Here is a 25,780-nt window from a genome sequence, read left to right on the forward strand (position 1 = left end):
ACTTAATGTTTTTCTGTGAGTTTGCAACATGGTACGGAGGTGATGGTTTTCTATTTGACAAGCTCCATTAAACTTTCAACTCAAGCATAATAAAATAAAAACTACTGGTAGATAATAGTGGTATCCTACTACCTGGATTGAGGTTGATTGAGCAGGAGCAAGAGCTGACCATAAGAGTCTAAAAATGTAAATGTGAGAATTCCTTGTGATTGTACATTTGTCTAATGATGATACACTTTATTTCAAGTGATGATGATACATATTTTTGACTTACCAGTGTGTAATGATTGAACTCAAATGCACAGCATGTGTCTCCCTTAGTACAAGGATTTAACCAGCAGCATCAACTCCATAGATGAAAGCATTCTCGGGATGCTCCAAGATATATAGTAGGATTATATTTCTATGCGCTTACCATTGTCTATTATTGCTGCATACTGTTCTGAACCCCTGATGGCCCCTGTGACTAGGGAATCATCAAATCAAATCACATTTATTTATATAGCCCTTCGTACATCAGCTGATATCTCAAAGTGCTGTACAGAAACCCAGCCTAAAACCCCCAAACAGCAAGCAATGCAGGTGTAGAAGCTAGGTGGCTAGGAAAACTCCCTAGAAAGGCCAAAACCTAGGAAGAAACCTAGAGAGGAACCAGGCTATGTGGGGTGGCCAGTCCTCTTCTGGCTGTGCCGGGTGGAGATTATAACAGAACATGGCCAAGATGTTCAAATGTTCATAATGACCAGCATGGTCGAATAATAATAAGGCAGAACAGTTTGAAACTGGAGCAGCAGCACAGTCAGGTGGACTGTGGACAGCAAGGAGTCATCATGTCAGGTAGTCCTGAGGCATGGTCCTAGGCTCAGGTCCTCCGAGATAGAGAAAGAAAGAGAGAAAGAGAGAATTAGAGAGAGCACACTTAAATTCACACAGGACACCGAATAGGACAGGAGAAGTACTCCAGATATAACAAACTGACCCTAGCCCCCCGACACATAAACTACTGCAGCATAAATACTGGAGACAGGAGGGGTCAGGAGATACTGTGGCCCCATCCGAGGGACACCCCCGGACAGGGCCAAACAGGAAGGATATAACCCCACCCTCTTTGCCAAAGCACAGCCCCCACACCACTAGAGGGATATCTTCAACCACCAACTTACCATGAATGTAAGACAATAAAGCACTGTGGCCCCAACCCAAACTGGTCTCACTGATAATTTTTAAAACAAACAACCCCCATGCCATCCATATGAATGCTGCAAAAGGTTTAATGCAAATACAGTGCACTGTCACAGCAGCCTAAATAAGGTGGTAGAATTGATTCATAACTGGTGTGTCTTAATAAAGGCTGTGCACTCAGTGGCCATACCATGCACCTTCCTAAATTGAAGTCGTGAGAAGGGCGTGTCGTAACTTCGAAGAGCGCGCAATGGCAGAAGAAAGCTGTGATTGGTTATGCGCGCCACGATTCTGGTGTCTGCCTTGCAACACTGCACAAACCTAAACAACAGCGTAAAGGCACGAGACCTTCAGAGATCATAAAATTAACAGAGCATTCCTCTGTCCTCGTAAATGTGTCACGGGCACAACAGACAGTCGTTGAATATCCGGTAACAGGTAAATCAGGAATATTGTGCTGTGTTGCTGTCAACAATAATAGGCAATAGGCTACAAATAACATATGGGCTATTGAACTGGGGTATATTTCTGAGTTTAGACAGTATTATGGTTGCATTGCGCAATTGTAAAATACTGTCGATATAAACACTTAAATATGGGTTCTAGATTAAGTAGACAGAGTAGTCTGGACAATGAGAATTTTACAAAAGGCGTTGCAAGATTCTTAACAGCACAGGAGAAGGCGACAGAGGTAGAATTCAAGGCGGCGACTTTCTGTTTACAATGATGCCGAAATCAGATACACTGCCGGGGATGCTGAGGCGGTCCAATCACAGCCCCTACGTGAGGCGAGTGGCATGGATCCGAGAGATACAAAAGCTGCTCCGTGATCGCAGGATAGATCAGGCAACCGACGTGCTTAAACTATTGAGGAAGGTAAGGACAAACTATCTACATTGGAATTATTGCGTATGAATCGATCAAAATTGCGCACAGGAGGCCTACATCGCGCAAATGTGCATCGATCTGCTTTGATGGCAAATGCCTGTCATCACGGCACTGCTTGTCGCCATGTGTATTGTCTGTCCCATTCCAACAATTTTGATTAGAATTTTTCGAACAGATATATAAACCTTGCATCATATGCAGCATGGGTAATTTATACTGTCGTGGATAAGTCCCAAAATGTCCGTTTATGCAGGAGCTCCTCTACATTATTGAACCTACATTTGAAGTAGTGTACCCACCCATACAGTGGCCACGGGTGCTCCTACTATTGACCTGTTTTTGAAGGAGGTGTTTGTAAACTATTAGGCCCACTACTCTCACTGTCATCCCTGGCATCTGGTCATTTCCATGGCACCACAGGTGCTGCTGCTATTTCAAATAAACCTTGAACAATATCACAATATGATAAACATAACATATTGCACAGACTTGTCTGAGTGCATGCACTTTTCAGAGTTTCTAATAATACCAGAAACAGGATGCTGGACCAGCTTGTGGGATAGAGTGATTCTGCTATTTATTCTCATAAATAGGGAATTATATGTGCAACAGCAGTGGTGTTAAACATGGGACCACTACTAAGTGTCTGTCTGTAGAATTAAAGCTGATTTCTTTATTAATAAAGTGTTCCTATTTCATTACATTATCTTATGCCATTCCACCCATAATTATGTAATGATAATATAATGTGTTTAGTATTGACATTTGTTGGAAAACCTGCATTCGATTTGGTCAATTTAATTGTGACCTATGTCATGTCGACTGTGTTTTGTCCATAAATGGCTTAAAATAAGGTTTAGTTGCCACTACAATATCTTGCATTGGGTTGAAACGAAGCACAAATGGCAATTCTCAGTTATTATTTGGATGTCTGCACAGCCCAGATCAATACCCCCACCACAGTCCACCTAACTCACGGTACAGTCTCTTCTACTGACAGGTCACCGGATGACTACTCTTCTGCTCCTATTGTCTTATGGGACTGTGGGTGTGAGTGCTTCCTCCCGGTCATCCCACCCCTTTATCCCCTGGTATGGACAGGGCAGGGTCTCACCTCCACTCTCTGCTGTTAATGCACCCATTAGAGCTACACATTCACCCTCTCTCTTCCCCTAATGTCTTCCTCCCTACTGCCAGCCCATTCTCTGTAATGGACCTCGGCTATTACAGCAGGAGAGTGAGTAGACGGATTCCGGACTGCACTCCGGTCAAAGAGTGATGACAGGAACGAGGTAGGGGTAGCCAGGTGGAAAGCATGGCCAGCCGTAGAAAAATGCTTATTGAAATTCTCAATTATAGTGGTTTTAAATTGGTGGTGACAGGGTTTCCTGCTTGTGTATATTGGTTCCTAACTTCCCTGAAAAGTTGCATATCAGGGGGGCTATTCGATGCTAATGCAGAACTGCACAGGATGTTTTTGTGCTGGTCAAGGGCAGTCAGGTCTGGAGAGAACAATGTGCTATATCTGTTCCTGGTTCTACATTTTTTGAAAGGGGCATGCTTATTAAAGATCTTGAGGAAGGCCCATTTAAAGAATAACCAGGCATCCTCTACTGACTGGATCAGGTCAATATCCTTCCAGGATACCCGGGTCAGGTCAATTAGAAAGGCCTGCTCGCTGAAGTGTTTTAGGGAGCGTTTGACAGTGATGAGGGGTGGTCGTTTGACCGCAGACTCATTACGGATGCAGGCAATGAGGCAGTGATCGCTGAGATCTTGGATGAAAACAGCAGAGGTGTATTTGGAGGGCAAGTTGGTTAGGATGATATCTATGAGGGTGCCTGTGTTTACAGATTTGGGGTTGTACCTGGTGGGTTCATTGATCATTTGTGTGAGTTTGAGGGCATCAAGCTTAGATTGTAGGATGGCCAGGGTGTTAAGCATGTCCCAGTTTAGGTCACCTAACAGCACGATCTCTGAATATAGATGGGGGGCAATCAATTCACATATGGTGTTTAGGGCACAGCTGGGGGAAGAGGGTGATCTATAGCAATCAGCAACGGTGAGAGACTTGTTTCTGGAAAGGTGGATTTTTAAAAGTAGAAGCTCGAATTGTTTGGGTACAGACCTGGATAGTGAGACAGAACTCTGCAGGCTATCTCTGCAGTAGATTGCAACACTGCCCCCTTTGGCAGTTCTATCTTGTCGGAAAATGTTATAGTTAGGGATGGAAATTTCAGGGTGTTCGGTGGTCTTCCTAAGCCAGGATTCAGACACGGTTAGGACATCCGGGTTGGCAGAGTGTGCTAAAGCAGTGAATAAAACAAACTTAGGGAGGAGCCATCTAATGTTAACATGCATGAAACCAAGGCTTTTCCTGTTACAGAAGTCAATAAATGAGAGCCCCTGGGGAATAGGAGTGGAGCTAGCCACTGCAGGGCCTGGATTAAACTCTACATCACCAGAGGAACAGAGGAGGAGTAGAATAAGGGTACAGCTAAAGGCTATAAGAACTGTTCGTCTAGTACGTTCGGAACAGACAGTAAAAGGAGCAGGTTTCTGGGCGCGATAGAATAGATTCAAGGCATAATTTACAGACAAAGCTATGGTAGGATGTGAATTCAGTGGAGGTAAACCTAGGCATTGAGTGATGATGAGAGAGATATTGTCTCTAGGAACATAATTTTAACCAGGTGATGGTAAAAGAACTGTTGAAGAAAGTTACCCATCCAAATCAATTGAAATTGTATTTGTCGCATTCACATATTTAGCAGGTGTAGCGAAATGCTTGTGTTCCTAGCTCCAAATGTGTGGTAATACCTAACAATACACATAAACGTTTAAAAAAAAGTTAAAGTAAAATAATGGAATTAGGAAATATAGAAATATTAAGACCAGCAATGTTGAAGTCCGAGAATATACAGTGCATTCGGAAAGTATTCAGACCCCTTGACTTTTTCCACATTTTGTTACGTTACAGCCGTATTCTAAAATGGATTAAATTATTTTTTCCCCCTCAATCTACAAGGAATACCCCACAATGACAAAGCAAAAACAGGTTTTCAGACATTTTAGAAAATGTATAAAAAAGGATAAACTGAAATATCACATTTACATAAGTATTCAGACCCTTTTACTCAGTACTTTTTTGAAGCACCTTTGGCAGCAATTACAGCCTCGTGTCCTCTTGGGAATAACATTACAAGCTTGGCACACCTTTATTTGGGGAGTTTCTCTCATTATTCTCTGCAGATCCTCTCAAGCTCTGTCAGGTTGGATGGGGAGCGTCGCTGCACAGATATTTTCAGTTCTCTCCAGAGATGTTTGATCAGGTTGAAGTCCGGGCTCTGGCTGGGCCACTGAAGGACATTCAGAGACTTGTCACGAAGCCACTTCTGCATTGTCTTGGCTGTGTGCTTCGGGTCATTGTCCTGTTGGAAGGTGAACCTTCGCCCCAGTCTAACGTGCTGAGCGCTCTGGAGCAGGACTCTGTATTTTGCTCCATTCATCTTTCCCTTGATCTTGACTACTCTTCCAGTCCCTACCGCTGAAAAACATCCCCACAGCTTGATGCTGCCACCACCACGCTTCACCATAGGGATGGTGCCAGGTTTCCTACAGATGTGACGCTTGGCATGCAGGCCAAAGAGTTCAATCTTGGTTTCATCAGACCAGAGAATCTTGTTTCTCATGGTCTGAGTCTTTGTGCCTTTTGGCAAACTCCAAGTGGGCTGTCATGTGCTTTTTACTGAGGAGTGGCTTCCGTCTGGCCACTCTACCATAAAGGTCTGAGTGGTGGTGTGCTGCAGAGATGGTTGTCCTTCTGGAAGGTTCTCCCATCTCCACAGAGGAACTCTGGAGCTCTGCCAGAGTGATCATCGGGTTCTTGGTCACCTCCCTGACCAAGACCCTTCTCCCCCAATTGCTCAGTTTGGCCGGGCGGCCAGCTCTAGGAAGAGCCTAGGTGGTTCCAAAATTCTTCCATTTAAGAATGGTGGAGGCTTCTGTGTTCCTGGGGACCTTCAATGATGCAGAAATGTTTTTTTTCTCATTGTCTGTCATGGTTGAAGTGTACCTTTGAAAATTACAGGCCTCTCTCATCTTTTTAAGTGGGAGAACTTGCACAATTGGTGGCTGACTAAATACTTTTTTGCCCCACTGTACATATGGATGATCAATGTTAGAGCGGAACAGGCTAAGACACAGTAGAATAGTATAGAAAACAGGATATACATATGAGACGAGTAATGCAAGATATGTAAACATTATTAAGTGAATGAGATACTGTAGAATAGTATAGAAAGTATATACAGTTGAAGTCTGAAGTTTACATACACCTTAGCCAAATACATTTAAACTCAGTTTTTCACAACTGACATTTAATCCTCGTGAAAATTCCCTTTCTTAGGTCAGTTAGGATCACCACTTTATTTTAAGAATGTAGAATGTCACAATAATAGTAGAGTGATTTATTTCAGCTTTTATTTAATTCACCCAGTGGGTCAGAAATTTACGTACACTCAATTAGTATTTGGTAGCATTGCCTTTAAATTGTTTAACTTGGGTCAAACGTTTCGGGTAGCCTTCCACAAGCTTCCTATAAGTTGGGTGAATTTTGGCCCATTCCTCCTGACAGCTGGTGTAACGGAGTCAGGTTTGTAGGCCTCCTTGCTCGCACACGCTTTTTCAGTTCTGCCCACAAATGTTCCATATGATTGAGGTCAGGGCTTTGTGATGGCCACTCCAATACTTTGACTTTGTTGTCCTTAAGTCGTTTTGCCCCAACTTTGGAAGAATGCTTGGGGTCATTGTCCATTTGGAAGACCCATTTGCGACCAAGCTTTAACTTCCTGACTGATGTCTTGAGATGTTGCTTCAATATATCCACATAATTTTGCTTTCCTCATAATGCCATCTATTTTGTGAAGCGCACCAGTCCCTCCTGCAGCAAAGGACTCCCACAACATGATGCTGCCATCCTTTGCTGTTGTTCTGGGATTGATTTGCACTTTTCGCACCAAAGTATCTCTAGGAGACAGAACGAGTCTCCTTCCTGAGAGTTTTGACGGCTGCGTGGTCCCATGGTGTATATACTTGCGTACTATTGTTTGTACAGATGAACGTGGTACCTTCAGGCGTTTGGAAATTTCTCCCATGGATGAACCAGACTTGTGGAGGTCCACAATTTTTTTCTGAGGTCTTGGATGATTTTGTTGGATTTTCCCATGATGTCAAGCAAAGAGGCACTGAGTTTGAAGGTAGGCCTTGAAATACATCCACAGGTACACCTCCAATTGACTCAAATGATGTCAATTAGCCTATCAGAAGCTCCTAAAACCATGAGATAATTTTCTGGAATTACCAAGCTGTTTAAAGGCACAGTCAACTTAGTGTATGTAAACGTCTAACCCACTGTAATTGTGATACAGTGAATTATAAGTGAAATAATCTGTCTGTAAACAATTGTTGGAAGAATTACTTGTGTAATGCACAAAGTAGATGTCCTAACTGACTTGCCAAAACTATAGTTTGTTAACAAGAAATTTGTGGAGTGGTTGAAAAATTAGTTTTAATGGATCCAACCTACAGTGTATGTAAACTTCCGACATCAACTGTAAATGTGGTCTGTGTACAGAGGGAAACGGGATAAAAGCATTGCCTCGGGAAGTAATGGTGCTGAGGGTGCTGCTATTCTGAGGGTGCTATTAGGGTGCTATTATTCTACATTGTAGAATAATAGTGAAGACATTAAAACTATGAAATAACACATATGGAATCATGTAGTAACCAAAAAAGTATTAATCAAATCAAAATATATTTTATATTTAAGATTCTTCAAAGTAGCTACCCATTGCCTTGATGACATTTTGGCACACTCTTGGCATTCTCTTAACCAGCTTAACCTGGAATGCTTTTCCAACAGTCTTGAAGGAGTTCCCACATATGCTGACCACTTGTTGGCTGCTTTTCCTTCACTCTGCGGTCCAAATCATCCCAAACCATCTAAATTGGGTTGAGGTCAGGTGATTGTGGAGGCTAGGTCATCTGATGCAGCACTCCATCACTCTCCTTCTTGGTCAAATAGCCCTTACACAATCTGGAGGTGAGTTGGCTCATTGTCTAGTTGAAATCAAATGATAGTCCTACTAAGTGCAAACCAGATGGGATGGCGTGTCGCTGCAGAATGCTGTGGTAGCCATGCTGGTTAAGTGTGCCTTGAATTCTAAATAAATCACAGACAGTGTCACCAGCAAAGCACCCTCACACCTCCTCCTCCATGCTTCACTGTGGGAACCACACATGCGGAGATCATCCGTTCACCTACAATGCGTCCACCAAGACATTGTCGGTTGGAACCAAAAATCTCAAATTTGGACTTGGTGTAATGTCCATTGCTCTTGTTTCTTGGCCCAAGCATGTCTCTTCTTCCTATTGGTGTCTTTTAGTAGTAGTTTCTTTGCAGCATTTCAACCATGAAGGCCTGATTCACGCAGTCACCTCTGAACAATTGATGTTGAGATGTGACTGTTACTTGAACTCTGTGAAGCATTTATTTGGGCTGCAATTTCTGAGGCTGGTAACTCTAGTGAACTTATCCTCTGCAGCAGAGGTACTGTAACTCTGGGTCTTCCTTTCCTGTGGCGGTCCTCATGAGAGCCACTTTTATAATATCGCTTGATGGATTTTGCAACTGCACTTGAAGAACCTTTCAAAGTTTTTGAAATGTTCCTCATTGACTGACTTTCTGGTCTTAAAATAATGATGGACTGTAGTTTCTCTTTGCTTATTTGAGATGTTCTTGCTATAATATGGTCTTGATGTTTTACCACATAGGGCTATGTTCTGTATACCCCCCTACCTTGTCACAACACAACTGATTGGCTCAACTGAATTAAGGAAAGAAATTCCACAAATTAACTTAACAAGGCACACCGTTTAATTGAAATGCATTCCAGGTGACTACCTCATGAATCTGGTTGAGAGAATGACAAGAGTGTGCAGAGCTGTCATCAAGGCAAAGGGTGGCAACTTTGAAGAATCTCAGAAGCACTGGGGCTTTACTAGTGCTGTATTAGCGGATCGATTTATCCTACTGAATTTACTGTTAGTTCTATTTTCATACACATAACAGTCCCCCCAAAAATGCTAACCTCCCCTGTTATTGTAATGGTGAGAGGTTAGCATGTGTTAGGGGTATGATATTTGTGCGTCTAACTTTCTCACTCAACATTATTCACGATTCATTCAAAATTATCCGTGATCATGGTAGCATCCACATTAATGTAGAAGTGTTTAGGAACTTATTTACATTAAGAGGGACTCCATTAATTTTGATTGGGCACAAAATAATCTGAAACACAACCAAAACAAACAGCAAATGCATCCCAAAAATGTGTTGAGTCAGATGCTTGGTGTAGTCATTGCGTGCTTTGAATATGGGACCAAATAACTTACTTTTTACTACTTTAATACACGTATAAGTGAATTTGTCCCAAAATCTGCACTCTGACCTCATAGTCGTTGTATAATTTCAAATCCAAAGTGCTGGAGTACAGAGAAAAAACAATACGAAATGTGTCACTGTCCAAAGGCTTTTGGAGCTCACTAAGTTCAGCAGTATAAATGTGCTTAACAAATCGCATAATAAGTTGCATTCCTTGTTCAATCATTTTTGAATGACTACCCCACCTTTGTACCCCACACATACAAGTATCTGTAAAGTACCTCAATTGAGTACTACAATTTCAAGCACAGATTCAACCACAAAGACCAGGGAGGTTTTTCAATGCCTCTCAAAGGGCGCCTATTGGTAGATGTGTAACAATAAAAAATGCGGTTGCTGAATATCCCTTTGAGCATGGTGAAGTTATTAATTAGGCTTTGGATGGTGTATCAATACATCCAGTCACTACAAAGATACGGGTGTCCTTCTTAACATTTCCCAGAGAAGAAGGAAATTGCTCAGGGATTTCACCATGGTAACTGTTATCACCATGATTTCACCATTGTGATAACAGTTACAGAGTGTAATGGTTGTGATACGAGAACTGAAGATGGATCAACAACCGTGTAGTTACTCCACAATACTAATGCAAATGACAGAGTGAAAGAAAGGAAGCCTGTACAGAAACAAATATTACAAAACATGCATCCTGTTTGCAATAAGGCAGTTACGTATTACTGCAAAAAAAAAGGCAAATAAATGAACTTTTTGTCCTGAATACAAAGTGTTGTGTGGGGCAAATCCAATACAACACATTACTGAGTACCACTCTCCATATTTTCAAGCATTGTGGTGGATGCATCATGTTATGGGTATTCTTATCATCGGGAAGGACTAGCGAGTGTTTTAGGATACAAAGAAACGGAGTAAAGCAATAAGCACAGGAAAAATCCTAGAGAAAAACCTGGTTCAGTCTGCTTTCCACCAGACACTGGGAGATGAATTCTCCTTTCAGCAGGACAATAACCTAAAACACAAGGCCAAATGCTCCTGAGTGGCCTAGTTACAGTTGTAACTGAACTCGACTTGAAAATCTATGGCAAGACTTGAAAATGGCTGTCTAGCAATAATCAACAATCAACTTGACAGAGCTTGAAGAATAAAAACATTAATAATGGGCAAATACTTTACAATCCAGGTGTGCAAAGCTGTTAGAGACTTACCCAAAACGATTCACAGCTGTAATCACCGCCAAAGGGTTTCTACAAAGCATTGACTCAGGTGTGTGCAGGGTTGTTATGGGGTCCATACCGCGGTGACGAGTCGTGAGGCAGTCAAATTCCACGTGACCGTTTAGCCATGGTAATTAGGCTTCTCCAAGCTCTCAAGCAATGCAATTGGTTGAGAAAACAAAGTGATGGTCTCTATTAAAAAGAGGAGGATCCAATCAGCTTTCTATAGGCTAGGCCTACTATATTTATTTCTCAACTTTCCTAATATTAAGCACATTGCTTCTCTTTATAACAGGAGTATAGCCTACCTGGCTGGCATGAAAATGAACTACGGGATAAGTGTCCTCCATTTGCTATTTAAGTGCATAGAAGACATGTATTTTTTTCCACTGCCCCTGTTTTAAGACAGGTGCATGATAATGGTCCATTCTAAATCAAAGCAAATATCACACATTATTTAGTATATGTAAAGACAAGATTAAATCAATAATACTGTGATGGGTCACAGTATTAGCCTATCACTTGTTGATTCTATATTATCACATGTGAATGATGCCCAGTTTAAGGCAAGAAACACCACATGCTTTGTTTTGCGAAAAAAAAAAAATTCAAATCAAATTCACACAACTCATGTAGCCTAGCCCATAGGTCTATATGTTTTGATTAGGTTTGTATCACAACTACAGTGGCCAAATAACTTCTTAAAATAAAGCACATTAATCCACTTTACAACGGGTGTAGAGCCTAACTGGCATAGATATGCAGAGCAGAGTGTCAAGATAATTATAATTATTATAGGCATGAATTCTTTTAGGGGGCATTAAGGACACACAAAGGGGATGCAGCCGGGAAATTAGAGGCATTATCAAGTGCTTGTCAAATTGTGAATGAGGGACTGATGAAATGTGTACAGCCTACGCAAAAATCAAAGCAGAGCTCATGCCTTTCATGCAACTTTTTTCAAATCATCATTAGAGTTTCATTACGCAGCCTTAGAATGTATTAAATATCAAAACATATCACCCAACATTTTTATCACAACTAAAGTTACATAAATAACTAAATTAAGCATATAGGAGTACCTGTTACTTTGTTAACCGTTCAACACAGAATAGCATGTGTGCACTTTCTCAAATTGTTTGGAGAAAATATCATTTTTATTTTTATTGTTTATTGTTCAATTGTATTCTTCATACTATAAAATAATATAGAATACTGTCATGGAGTTCTAAGCAAATCTTGTCTTCTAAATGAATTAGTGGCATGGCATATTCAGATCAGGGCCTAACATAAGGACATAACTCAGAGTAAGCTTTTCTGTTCTTCTGAAATAGACTACATTTTCTTCATATCATGCTTCTTTAGACCTGTCTAAATTAAATAATTCATTTAGTGTGATGGTGTAGGCTATTTTACATGGATTTGACTTTTTAAATGTAGATGTTCCAAAGGTTTGGAAACCAGGAGATGCTAAGTGTGTTTATGTTAATTAATGGTCAGTTACCGTGACTAGTGCAGACAGAGAAGGCCGCCTCGCTTCGTGTTCTTAGGAAACGATGCAGTATTTAGTTTTTTATGTATTATTTCTTACACTGTTACCCCAGGAAATCTTGAGTCTTATTACATACAGCTTGGAGGAATATAAGAGCAACTTGTATATAAGAGCAACTTACCAACATAATGACCAGGAATACGACTTTCCCGAAGCGGATCCTCTGTTTGGTCCACCACCCAGGACAATGGATCGGATCCCAGCAGGTGACCCAAAATAATGGCACCGCAGAAGGGGCAGACAGAGCGGTCTTCTGGTCAGGCTCCGTAGACGGGCACATCGCCCACCGCTCCTGAGTATACTACTAGCCAATGTCCAGTCTCTTGAGAACATGGTAGACGAAATCCGAGCAAGGGTTGCCTTCCAGAGAGACATCAGAGATTGTAACATTCTCTGTTTCACAGAAACATGGCTCACTCAGGATACGTTATCAGAGTCGGTACAGCCACCTGGTTCGTTCACGCATTGCACCGACAGAAACAAACATCTCTCTGGTAAGAAGAAGGGCGGGGGTATATGGCTTATGATTAACGAGACGTGGTGTGATTATAACAACATACAGGAACTCAAGTTCTTTTGTTCACCTGACCAAGAATTCTTACAATCATCTGCCGACCGCATTATCTACCAAGAGAATTCTCTTCGATTATAATCACAGTCGTGTACATCCCCCCCAAGCAGACACCTCGGCGGCCCTGAAAGAACTTCATTGTACTCTATGTGAACTGGAAACCACATATACTGAGGCTGCATTTATTGTAGCTGGGGATTTTAACAAGGCTAATCTGAAAACAAGGCTCCCTAAATTTTATCAGCATATCGAATGCGTGACCCAGGCTGGAAAAACTCTGGATCATTGTTACTCTCACTTCCGCGATGCATACAAAGCCCTCCCTCGCCCTCCTTTTGGCAAATCTGACCATGACTCCATTTTGTTGCTCCCAGCCTATAAACAGAAACTAAAACAGGAAATGCACGTGCTCAGGTCTGTTCAACGCTGATCCGACCAATCTGATTCCACGCTTCAAGATTGCTTTGATCACGTGGACTGGGATATGTTCCGGATAGCGTCGAACAACAACATTGATGTGTACGCTGATTCGGTGAGCGAATTTATTAGCAAGTGCAAGATGTTGTACCGACGGCGACAATTAAAACCTTCCCCAACCAGAAACCGTGGATTGATGGCAGCATTCGCGCAAAACTGAAAGCGCGAACCACTGCTTTTAATCAGGGCAAGGCGACCGGATGACCGAATACAAACAGTGTGACCGAATACAAACAGTGTATTCCCTCCGCAAGGCAATCAAACAAGCTAAGCATCAGTATAGAGACAAAGTAGAGTCGCAATTCAACGGCTCAGACACGAGAGGTATGTGGCAAGGTCTACAGTCAATCATGAGAAAGAAAACCAGCCCCGTCGCAGACCCCGATGTCTTGCTACCAGACAAACTAAACAACTTCTTTGCTCGCTGTGAAGACAATACAGTGCCACGATCACGGCCCGCTACCAAAACTTGCGGGCTCTCCTTCACCGCAGCCAACGTGAGTAAAATATTTAAACATGTTAGCCCTCGCAAGGCTGTGTTAACCCCCAGACGGCATCCCTAGCCGCGTCCTCAGAGCATGCGCAGACCAGCTGGCTGGTATTTTTACGAACATATTCAATCAATCCCGAGACTGCCTTCATGGAGGAGGTGAGGGCCCTCGGAGTGTGGTGTCAGGAAAATAACCTCACACTCAACGTCAACAAAACTAAGGAGATGATCGTGGACTTCAGGAAACAGCAGAGGGAGCACCCCCCCTATCCACATTGACGGGACAGTAGTGGAGAAGGTGGAAAGTTTTAAGTTCCTCGGTATAAATTGAAATGTTCCACCCACACAGACATCGTGGTGAATAATGCGCAACACTGCCTCTTCAACCCCAGGAGGCTGAAGAAATGTGGCTTGTCACCAAAAACACTCACAAACTTTTACAGGTGCACAATCAAGAGCATCCTGACGGGCTGTATCACCACCTTTTACGGCAACTGCTCTGCCCACAACCGTAAGAGCTCTCCAGATGGTAGTGAGGTCTGCACAACACATCACCGGGGGCAAACTACCTGCCCTCCAGGACACCTACACCACCCGATGTCACAGGAAGGCCATAAAGATCATCAAGGACAACAACCACCCGAGCCACTGACTGTTCTCCCCGCTATCATCCAGAAGGCGATGTCAGTACAGGTGCATCAAAGCTGGGACCGAGAGACTGAAAAGAAGCTTCTATCTCAAGGCCATCAGACTGTTAAACAGCCATCACGAACATTGAGTGGCAGCTGGCCAACATACTGACTCAAATCTCTAGCCACTTTAATAATTAAACATTGAATGTAATAAATGTATCACCAGTCACTTTAAACAATGCCACTTTGCTGTGCTCTATACCATCTACTGCATCTTGCCTATGCCGTTCGGCCATTGCTCATATATATATTTATATGTGCATATTCTTATTCATTCCTTTACACTTGTGTGTAAAAGGTAGTTGTTGTGAAATTGTTAGATTACTTGTTAGATATTACTGCATGATCGGAACTAGAAGCACGAGCATTTCGCTACACTCGCATTAACATTGGCAAACCATGTGTATGTGACCAATAAAATTTGATTTGAAATTTGATTTGACTTGGGTTATTTGCTTGACAATCTCAGGCTGAAATATTTCATGACCGCCATAGCCCTAGGTGTGTGAATACTTATGTAAATTAAATATTTCAGTTTCAATCAATGTGCAAAAATGTCTATACTGAACAAAAATATAAACAAAACATGTAAAGTGCTGAAATAAAAGATCCCAGAAATATTCCACGTGCACAAAAGCTAATTCTTCTCAAATTTTAGGTGCAAATTTGTTTACATCCCTGTTAGTGAGCATTTCTCCTTTGCCGAGATAATCCATCCACCTGACAGGTGTGGCATATCAAGAAGCTGACTACTTTATTTACCACCACAGTCAGATGCTGGCGCTAAGACCACACTCAGTCACCTGTATTCGGAAATAAGCAAACAGGAAACCACTCACCCATAAGCGGTGCTCCTAGTGACCAGAGACTTTAATGCAGGGAAACTTAAATCAGTTCTACCACATTTCTATCAACATGTTCAATGTGCAACCAGAGGGAAAAAAATTCTAGATCACCTGTACTCCACACACAGAGACTCGTACAAAGCTCTCCCTCGCCCTCCATTTGGTATATCCGACCACAACTCTATCCTCCTGATTCCTGCTTACAAGCAAAAATTAAAGCAGGAAGCACCAGTGACTCGGTCTATAAAAAAGTGGTCAGATGAAGCAGATGCTAAACTACAGGACTGTTTTGCTATCACAGACTGGAACACATTCCGGGATTCTTCCGGTGGCATTAAGGAGTACCCCACATCAGTCACTGGCATTATCAATAAGTGCATCGAGGACGTCGTCCCCACCGTGAATGTACGTACATACTCCAACCAGAATCCATGGATTATACAGGCAACATTCGCACTGAGCTAAAGGTTAGAGCCTCCACTTTCAAGGTGCGGGACTCTAACCCGGAAGCTTACAAGAAATCCTGCTATGCCCTGCGACGAACCATCAAACAGGCAAAGCATCAATACAGGGCTAAGATTGAATCATACTACACCGGCTCCGACGCTCGTCTACGCTGCTGCTACTTTCTGTTTATCATATATGCATAGTAACTTTAACTATACATTCATGTACATACTACCTCAATTGGGCCGACCAACCAGTGCTCCCCGCACATTGGCTGACCGGGCTATCTGCATTGTGTCCCACCACCCGCCAACCCCTCTTTTATGCTACTGCTACTCTCTGTTCATCAACATTCATTGAGGTAGTATGTACATGTAGATACGGTTAAAGTGACTATGCATATATGATGAATATGCATAGTCACTTTAACCGTATCTACATGTACATACTACCTCAATCAGCCTGACTAACTGATGTCTGTATGTAGCCTCGCTACTGTATATAGCCTGTCTTTTTACTGTTGTTTTATTTCTTTACTTACCTATTGTTCACCTAATACCTTTTTTTGCACTAACGGTTAGAGCCTGTAGGTAAGCATTTCACTGTAATGTCTACACCTGTTGTATTCGGCGCACTTGACAAATAAACTTTGATTTGAAGTTAGTTCCAGTACCACCAAGCTACTGCAAAATGTAGTTAAATTACTAGTTGAACTACAAGTAGTTCACTGATTGCTACACAACATGCTTAGTCATGGTTAGTATCACGCTAAGACAAAGGAATTACAAGATGTCTTGAAAATTCCCAAGTATAATCCATTCTGTCATGTTTGGATTTGGCTCTATTTATTCACTATCTATGCATCATGTTTCTAGGGACGGATCAGGATTTCAAAGCATGTTATCAGCTGAAAATGAGTCATTTCTATAAGAATACCAGAGGTATGATAACATGACTATTAATGCGCTATAACAGTACATCTGATAGTCCTGTTTGTTAGCTCAATCGTAAGCTCCTCTCTGTTTCAGAGGTTGTCCAATCTGTAGTTAATTACGCTGAAGACTTGACAGAGGAGATTGTAGAATCTCTTTAATCAAGGCAAGGAGATAACCCAGAGTGCCAAAGCTGCATGACAGCCACATCACAGGGGACCCTCTTTTAAATTAGCTCTGGTTTAATTGAATAAGACTCATGTTATTAGCGTTCAGGCTATTGCAAATCGGCACGTGTCTCAATTATATTTTGGTTTGTAACTCAATTAAAAGAGGTGATCCATCATCCACTGTAAAGTTAGTAGACATGCTATAGTTAGGTGAGAGTTACTGTAACAACTGAAGAATGAAAATGTACCTGTATAGTCAACTGAGTTCGTAATGTTGCGTCTGCAGTAAGGTAGTAAAGTCTATTCTTCACAATATCTCATTAAAAAGGACTCCTCGTTGCTTCAGGTGTGGTGTGGTTACATCCGTATTGATCCTGTTTCAATGTCTGCCTCTGAGATGATCAGATGTGGGCCACAAACACAAGCAACACAGAAAGGAAGTATTTTTTTAGACCTTTGCTCTCTAAAAAAGAGAAGGAACTTCCCACCCATGTGTTGTCTTGTTTGTATAAACTGGTGCCCTTGTTAAAAGGGAAGTCAGTAAGGGGTGGCTGGAAGCCTCCCTCCTAAACTGTCCATTGCAATCAATACTTTTGGTTGTGTGTGTGTGTGTTCCCATCCCTCATGTCTTTCATTTCTCAGCTCTCTCTATGTGCGCGTCCAATCTCTACCCCTCACATACACAGCCTAATTAGGCCTTTGTAGAGGACTCAGGAACAGCTATTCTATGCAGCCTGTGAAAATCTTTCATTTTCAGTTCCCTATTTTCTCTCCTTACCTACTTCTTCATTTGCGGCTTAAAAGGTGTATGCAAATCATTTATTTCAGTGTCTGTCTGCCCTCACAAATGTGTCTGCGCCATTCATAGATTAGTTGTTTTTAGTCTAATGTTGAGAATGTATTGTGCAATGGCAGACCTAAACAAAATGCTGCATTAAACATCAAAAGAGTAACCAAATGCTCATCCATCATATCATGTTTATTGCACTCTCATATACTGCAGGATTCATCAGAAGGACACCATAGTACTAAAGTTAAAAGATGCAGACTGTGCAATGCTGTGGCATGACATTATTATTGCTGGAACTTCTCAACATCCTCTTTATACCGTATACATCCAGCTAGTCCTGCACTTCAAACACATTTGTCGATTTAATCATCATTTCATAATATATCATCATCATCATCATGTGTCTGTGATAATGCTGCTCTTTGTGCACAATTAATTGTTTTCAAATAGTACAAAGAGTAAAAAATGTGGCCTTAATGGCACTTTGAGTAATACTGCCTCTTCTTGTCTGATTTGGCAGGATCTGGGCTTGGAAGGAACATCCCTAAATGACATCTTATATAAGAACGCTGCTTTTCTCAACCTGGTGGATCCCATCTCCCATGAGCTGCTGCTAAGCCTGGCTCGCGAGATGCAGTGTCCCAAGAAGGTAAGATCTAATTAGTGACAAAAGCATCTAATCAACAATGGCATAATGTTTTGTTGTTGACTTTTTCAGAACTGCCACCAGTTTGATGCCAAAACATTGATAACAAATACATATTGACATTGCAAAATAAAAGTGTGGATAAAAAAATCGATTGGTAAGAAAAAAAGAGTGACTGTCAATTATTGATATCCAGTCTTGACTAATTGAATTAATCCAACACACATTCACTGACTGCATGTCTCCAACATTCATGTCCTGTTGAACTTATGTGTTCTTCCAGCACCATGGCTCAGCAGCAGGCCCAGCTCCTCCTGAACATGAATAGCCTGGAGCAGGTTAACTTTGGGGTCCAGCAGAACAACAGAGGCCTTTGCTGTGGCCCTCTGCCACCTGGCTGAGCTTCATGCTGAGCAGGTACTGTAGTTGGTACACCTCATCCCACCTCTTTCTCTTTGGCTTCAGTCCCTCTGTCACGTCTCCCTCCGTGCTCATTTAGTCACTCAGGGCCGTTTCCTAACCATTGATGTGATCCAAATTAAAGCTCAGGAGATGTGCACTTGTGTCGGCTGTGAGTGAGGCCTGCACCAGTTACATGTTCCTGTCTCCCTCCCTCCAGGGCCTGTATGGGGCTGTGTCTGAGGTCCTGAAGCATCTGAAGGAGCAGTTCCCACCTCACACCCAACATGCCAAGGTGAGCCATTCTGAACTCCTGCTCTTCTCTATCCATCAACTTTAGACTTGGCCTCAATCCCCATGTTTAGCACTTTCCTATTGCTGCGGTACACAGAAACACCATTGTCTTCTTTTCAAAGGCGATGACACTGACATGGCTGGTATGAAGTGGGCTGTTCATTCTAATGTTTTGTGTTCTGTCACCCAGCTGTGGATGCTCTGTGACCTCAAGATCCAGTTTGACAGAGCTATGAATGATGGGAAATACCACCTTGCAGAGCCCCATGTCACAGCCATTGCTGCCTTGAACAAAACTGAGGGTCTTTATAGGTAAGGAATGGTCATGACTCAGAACATAGAACACCTTTACACAGTCTTCCAGTGCTGTAGCTATCTGTATGTGGGGCTTTCCACGAATTCAGTGGCTTTTGAGAAGTGTAACTTGGTCCCCAAAAACGTTTTGATTTCACCTCATTTGAACATTGTCATAAAGAGCACATGTTCAACTTGATGAAACACACTTTTTCCCATCTCAAGAGATGCAAATAAATAAGACTATACTAAGTGGCAGAAAAAGGAACAGGGTTGACTGTAACAGGGTTGATGATTTCATATTAAATCAGCCACAAATCCTCTTGTGACAGGCACAATGAAAGCTTGTTATGTACCTCAGGGAGGGGCAACTGAATGTAAGCTCCACAAAAAAATGTGACATTGCTGAAACGTTTCAAGCCTGTCTATCTATGGGTAACAGGGTTGACATGTTATTCTCGACACGCTCAGTTTTCCACCACAGAACACCAGAAAATTGCCAAAAAGAGTAGAACCAGATCACCTGCTTTTTTTACACTATGATTTAACTATTAATGTTAAATTTTTCTTTTGAAACAATCTTTTAAATGAAGTAGTTTCACCAGATTAAAATTTGAGTTCAATTATAATGTGTGACAGACGTAAATGAATCACTAATCACATTAAATAATAATCTTCAGGAATAACTTTGTCCAAGTAACAAAATAACCAGGGTTTTACAATGATGGGGAAACTAGTATACATTTTGGGGGTGTGTGGGTTGAAATCTTCCTAGAAGTGACACGGTGTTGACGAAGGGACAGATTTAGTGAAGGTGGTCTATATTAAAGGGCACTTCATTTCATAGAACATGCTTTAAAAATGCAATATTGGTGGACAATTTCTACTTAAAATATTAAAGGGACGCAAACCGCATTCTTTTCGTGGAACGACCCATGTGTATATCTGTCGTGTTAACAGGAAAGCTCAAGTGCTGAAGGCCTTGAACCGGACTACTGAAGCATACAGTATCCTACAGAGGCTGCAGCTGTACTGCGAGAAGACCAAGTACACAGAGATGATCATCAGGTAGGCTCTAAATGAAACAACAGACTCCATATTTTTGGGGTAAGGGTTGTTTATCAGTTATGTGTTTTAGACATATTGGTATGCCTTGTGCAGGGTGATGCTGGTCACAGCTGAGTTGCATTGGGAGTCGTCAGGTTTTGCCACAGCCCTTCCTCTCCTGCTGCAGGCCCTGGCCCTGGCCAGACAGCACCACCTACAGGCCCTGGCCTCCGAGACCATCCTTCACCTGGCTTTCACTCAGGTCAGCAGAACAGACGCGCACATGCAATATGTAACCCTGTTATGGCAAACACACCATCGTATACTCTCTCAAACCCCTACACATACTAACACACACATCTTTAAACCCCTTAACTTAGACAGAACTGCATATTGTATGCCAAGTAAACTCCCACATTTAGAAAAACAAGGAAAACAAGGAAATTCATACTGGGTTATATTTAAAAACTCCCAATAGTTTGTGTTCTCCTTCCCCCTGTTCAGTTGATGCTGGGAGTGCCGGAGCAGGCTCTGGGTGTCCTTCATGAGGCGATGGAGCCCATCCTGGCCCACGGAGCGGTCATGGATAAGGGCAGAGCTCTGCTCCTGGCAGCCCGCTGTCAGATGGCCATGGCTGGGACCCGGTCCAATGGCCAGAGGCATGCAGGTAGCACACACCCCCAACACAAACTTAATATCACTCACTACCTCAAATGTACATGTTTGTGGATACAATTACTTTGTCATGTAAGTACACAGACAGGAGTCGTTCAGAGTCTTCCTCCCTGTTGTCTCCCTCCAGCTTTAGGCCTGGCTGTGCAATCGCTGGGAGAGGCTGCAGCCTACTTCTCCATGCTGGACTGTAAGGAGCGTCTCCGTGATGTCCACTACCTGCAGGCCCGGCTGCAGGTAGTGGACTGTGCAGGATCCAGAGGCCTCGATATGGAAACCTAGATGCCGCCACACCACCTCTTTGAGTAGCACCCACATAGTATTTGAATTTCAGCATACATACCGTTATACAACAGTTTATCCTTTATTCAGATTCTTTAGAGGTAGTCATAGCCTCTGTTGTAGGATGATCTGGACTATAGAGATGGAGGACTTGTCTTTGCATCTGCAATTATAGCATCTGTGATGGTATGGGCATTTTGTCATTTATCATCATGTTCTTCAAAGTCCCAGTGGTGAGATCCCATCATAGCTCAAAGATAAATATACAGAGATATCTAAGCATAGAGGATCCGTGTTCTCATCTATTCTTAGAGAATGAGGAACGGTTTAATGCATCTCAGCTGTCGGAGTTACCACGATATGAGTGAGTGTAATATCAAATCAGAGCCGGGCAGAAGATGAGTATGTTTTAGAGAGAGCATTGTGATTTTTCTTCAACTGGAAGCATGCCAATGGAAAAAAACTTTTAGCAAAGGAAAAGATTTCCCAGAGATATGCGCACATCAATGTAATAGTCCTGAGATTATTTGAAATGATATCTTTGTGTGTGTGCCATAACATGACAATCTGAGAACTAAGCTGACAATGACACTGCACATTGTTTTTGTTAGCCTGGTGTAGATTTATGCCAACTGAGAGTGATAATTTTTATATTGGGTTAAGTTATTCAGCATCTCAGTCAGTGCTAGTCATGAGCGCCATTATATTGACATTATCTCTTCATAATGGCATTGATCCAAGATCAGGTATTATGAAATATTAGGACATTTTCAATATCCTGAATTGCCCTTTGGTTTGTATACAGAAGAAGCTTAGCCTAATAACATTTAAAACATTACCTAACATTGGTATGAAAACACTGAAGTTTTATTACTGAAACAAAGCATTGACACGGTGATATAGCCCTGAGCCTTCAAATATTACATTCTGGGTCTCTAAGCTTTTGAGGTACAGAACCAATTAAGTTGAAAGCCTATGTCATATTTAACATTTGAGTGGGCTGGTTTTTGAGAATGTTCTGCATGTCCCTCTTACATGAAAAAAAGCATTGTCATCGTTACTTGAGCCTTTTTTGGTTGACGTCAACGGCTTACATTAGACAAAAAGAAAGTATGTTCCATTGCCCTATCTGTCTAAACTTTACCATGTAGGTTTGTTCCAGATGTTTATTGGTATGTTTGCACAAGAAGTACTCTAAGACCGTGTGCGGGGTCTGAAATACGCTACATGTCACTTCGCTCTATAAACAAATACAGTAGATAATGGGCCTCCATGGGACAGGAGACGGGACAGAGACCGTCTGTGTAAATACACACAGACTCACACTGCATAGTTCACTCTGCTCTTGTGTGTGTGTGTTGATATATCTAGAGCGAGATGGAGAGGGTGAGCTGCAGCCGTGGGATGTCTTTTCATCAGGCAACACTAGATGGGGCATGTGCCTAGTGACGCTAAATGTCCTCTGAACCATTGGCCTGCCCTGTATGTGAGCACTGTGCATCAACATTGACACTATACTCTGTTCAGGCCTGTGCTGTCAAGAGTATCACATTAGTCAGGGGATTGGGAAATGTTCTATTAGCACAGTTAGATGAGCTGTGTCAAAGGATTGAAAAACCCTTGCTTTGCTATTTTTGTATGTAATATACAGCTTCATTAGCCATCATTTCCCATCTGCCCACAGGCTGAATTCTGTCTGAATGAATATGGATCTTCTTGCTCTTACAGGGAAGCAGAGAGTAGAGAGTACGCAGATAGTGTCTCAGGCCACATTCAATAGGGCCTAGACGACAGGATACTTGTTGTAGCCTAGACGACAGGATACTACCATAGATGGACTTTAGTGTGCAGTCACATCTCTGTGCACAGTAGAGTTGACTTACTCAGCAACTGCAGGTAACTGCCAAAATAAAGAAAACATCAACATAAAGTGTCTTAATAAAGGAGAAGAACACACTTTGATAAAGAGGAAGCATTTAGCCTGAGTCGGCTACGTAGCTTCCTATGCATCACTGGTCTATGGAAGAAATTGCTTCAGTGAATAATCCATTTGGAGGCTTTTGTAAAAGCCCCAGCTGGCGCCAAATGCCACATCTTGCTAAGATTTGTCAGAAGGAAGCTGCTTTGTATTTTGTTCTTCAGACTATTGAAGGAAGTCAAGCCCAATTTTTAGGTTTTAGGTGTAAAATTGTACTTCAGTCAGTTGTTTAGACATCATGTAGCTGTTATTAATCTATTGTGTACATTTTTCATCAGTTCTTTGGTTACAGGTATCGATGCAGAGAAAGATGCCTCTAAGAATATGGGGAACAGGCTGACTAATGTAAAATATATCTCATTTTAAACATTTTAATAACAAGCATGGCATTTGAACAATGCATGTTTAAAAATATATATCTGCAAATGTAAAATACACTATACATTCACTGTACTGCTATGGTCTTACTCCATATTAAACATGAACAATTTGTATTTTTCTCAACATTCTGCATCACAAAAAATGTAAAAGTACCATTTGAATAGTTAAATGGCAGCCATATTTGAGCCTTTGTTAACAATAGGCCCCCATGGGCAACGGTCAGAGTTGAGATGAAATCAGAAAAACAGAAATCACAGTTTTCAGTTAACAGATCAGAATATGCTTCCTCATGAAAGGAAAAATGTAGCTACCTGTGACCAACATCTTCATAAGGCAGGTAGACCTGTAGCCTGGTTGCCAGATATGTTTGTGATTTAGCCAACCCATAAAGCACCAACAGATATAGCAACCTGACCAGTTAAGACCTGAGGTTAAGGCCTGAGGTTAAAACATACAGACCATTTTTCCTTGATGGAGAGATAAAACAGTCATGTCTCTACATTTGATTTGTTCAATGGTCAGACAAACTACTTTGACAACCTTCCATATTGGTGTTCATATTCTCCCCTAAAACATTGCTTTCCTTAAATCTCAGATAAATGGCTCTTTTTCTGTCAAACAGAATGATCGCTCATCATCACAGAGTAATTGACTAATATGTTGGCTAATACTTCCTAGGCAAACTATTTCATAATGTATATCAGAAGATTCATGGCGTCCATAAAGTTCTGGCCCATTGGTATTTACATCCAGCAGGAAACTAAAGTTGCAGTCCAGCTTTCTGCTACCCCACTGCATTGCATTAATAAACTTCCATCTTCAGGATAATTGATAATGATGATCTCTTGATACAGCTAGGATTTAAAAAATGCCACTTTCAGAGTTGCAACCTCACTTCTTTTTCAAAACACAAAAATAAATAATGAGTAATGCTGAAATAAAAGCAGAAATGCCGCAGATTATTTGGTGTGAAGGGAGGAGGTATTGATGTGGAGTAAAGTCATTTTCCACGTCTTGAAATGAATTTCAGCTGAAGAAAGCGAGTGGCTGTGTCACCTTGAGGAGGCATTGTTTTCGTGTCTTTCCAGATACTTAGCTCTATCCCTGCCTTTTTATGGAGGTACACTCCAGGTTTGGGAAGGAAGAGGTGAGGTGACATGATGACTCCTTGCTGTCCCCAGTCCACCTGGCCATGCTGCTGCTCCAGTTTCAACTTCCACCTGACTGTGCTGCTGCTCCAGTTTCAACTGTTCTGCCTTATTATTATTCGACCATGCTGGTCATTTATGAACATTTGAACATCTTGGCCATGTTCTGTTATAATCTCCACCCGGCACAGCCAGAAGAGGACTGGCCACCCCACATAGCCTGGTTCCTCTCTAGGTTTCTTCCTAGGTTTTGGCCTTTCTAGGGAGTTTTTCCTAGCCACCTAGCTTCTACACCTGCATTGCTTGCTGTTTGGGGTTTTAGGCTGGGTTTCTGTACAGCACTTTGAGATATCAGCTGATGTACGAAGGGCTATATAAATAAATGTGATTTGATTTGATGATTCCCTAGTCACAGGGGCCATCAGGGGTTCAGAACAGTATGCAGCAATAATAGACAATGGTAAGCGCATAGAAATATAATCCTACTATTTGGAACCCGATATCTATGGGTGAGCTGCTGTTAAATTCACAAGGGAGCACATGCTGTGCATTTGAGCAATCTATGGAAGTAAGTTCATCATCAACTATAAGCTGTAGTTGCTTCTACACCTGCATTGCTTGCTGTTTGGGGTTTTAGGCTGGGTTTCTGAACAGCACTTTGAGATATCAGCTGATGTACGAAGGGCTATATAAATACATTTGATTTGATTTGATTTGAGGTAAGACTCAGTAGCCCGCTGGATAGCCCCCTTTCCTGGAGTCGGACTCGGCACAGAGCCGCTCCCCCTGTCTCACCACCGCCTGAACCACTGAATCAGGAGTCATCAGCAGCTCTGTTACATGGTTCTTCTTTTCCAGGCCATCTAATACACTCTTTTACACAAACACGCACATACATAAACACAGAAATAAACACACACAGATTAA

The 25,780-nt window shown here is 42.0% G+C and overlaps 2 protein-coding genes across 4 annotated transcripts in view; one reads left to right on the plus strand and one right to left on the minus strand.

Moving 5' to 3' along the window:
- The first annotated feature begins 1,397 nt into the window (after nt 1-1,397).
- LOC116374836 (anaphase-promoting complex subunit 5-like) lies at nt 1,398-23,818 on the plus strand. Of its 2 annotated transcripts, XM_031830185.1 has the most exons (10): nt 1,398-1,620; nt 1,922-2,058; nt 18,233-18,361; nt 18,642-18,775; nt 18,978-19,052; nt 19,242-19,363; nt 20,306-20,413; nt 20,507-20,654; nt 20,897-21,059; nt 21,195-23,818. In XM_031830185.1, exons 6-10 carry the CDS (start codon nt 19,248-19,250, stop codon nt 21,344-21,346), a joined length of 687 nt encoding a protein of 228 aa, XP_031686045.1. In that variant the 5' UTR covers nt 1,398-1,620; nt 1,922-2,058; nt 18,233-18,361; nt 18,642-18,775; nt 18,978-19,052; nt 19,242-19,247; the 3' UTR covers nt 21,347-23,818. The 2 variants fall into 2 exon arrangements, with proteins under 2 accessions (XP_031686045.1, XP_031686046.1); XM_031830186.1 differs by lacking the exon at nt 1,922-2,058.
- Nucleotides 23,676-25,780, minus strand: part of LOC116374833 (glutathione hydrolase 1 proenzyme) — a 28,380-nt gene continuing 26,275 nt past the window's right edge. For both annotated transcript variants that reach the window (XM_031830180.1, XM_031830179.1), the window contains exon 13: nt 23,676-25,726. In XM_031830180.1, coding sequence (XP_031686040.1) covers nt 25,580-25,726 — 147 coding nt within the window. In that variant the 3' untranslated portion in view covers nt 23,676-25,579. The remainder of the gene's footprint in view (nt 25,727-25,780) is intronic.

Source organism: Oncorhynchus kisutch, linkage group LG8 (genome assembly GCF_002021735.2).
Source record: "Oncorhynchus kisutch isolate 150728-3 linkage group LG8, Okis_V2, whole genome shotgun sequence".
In the NCBI taxonomy this organism is placed as follows: Eukaryota; Metazoa; Chordata; class Actinopteri; order Salmoniformes; family Salmonidae; genus Oncorhynchus; species Oncorhynchus kisutch.

Coding starts and splice junctions, on each gene's coding strand:
- LOC116374836 (XM_031830185.1), top strand. CDS start 19,248: ATGCTCTGTGACCTCAAGATCCAGTTTGACAGAGCTATGAATGATGGG. Junction 19,364..20,305: donor AAAACTGAGGGTCTTTATAG/GTAAGGAATGGT, acceptor TCGTGTTAACAG/GAAAGCTCAAGTGCTGAAGG. Junction 20,414..20,506: donor TACACAGAGATGATCATCAG/GTAGGCTCTAAA, acceptor TGCCTTGTGCAG/GGTGATGCTGGTCACAGCTG.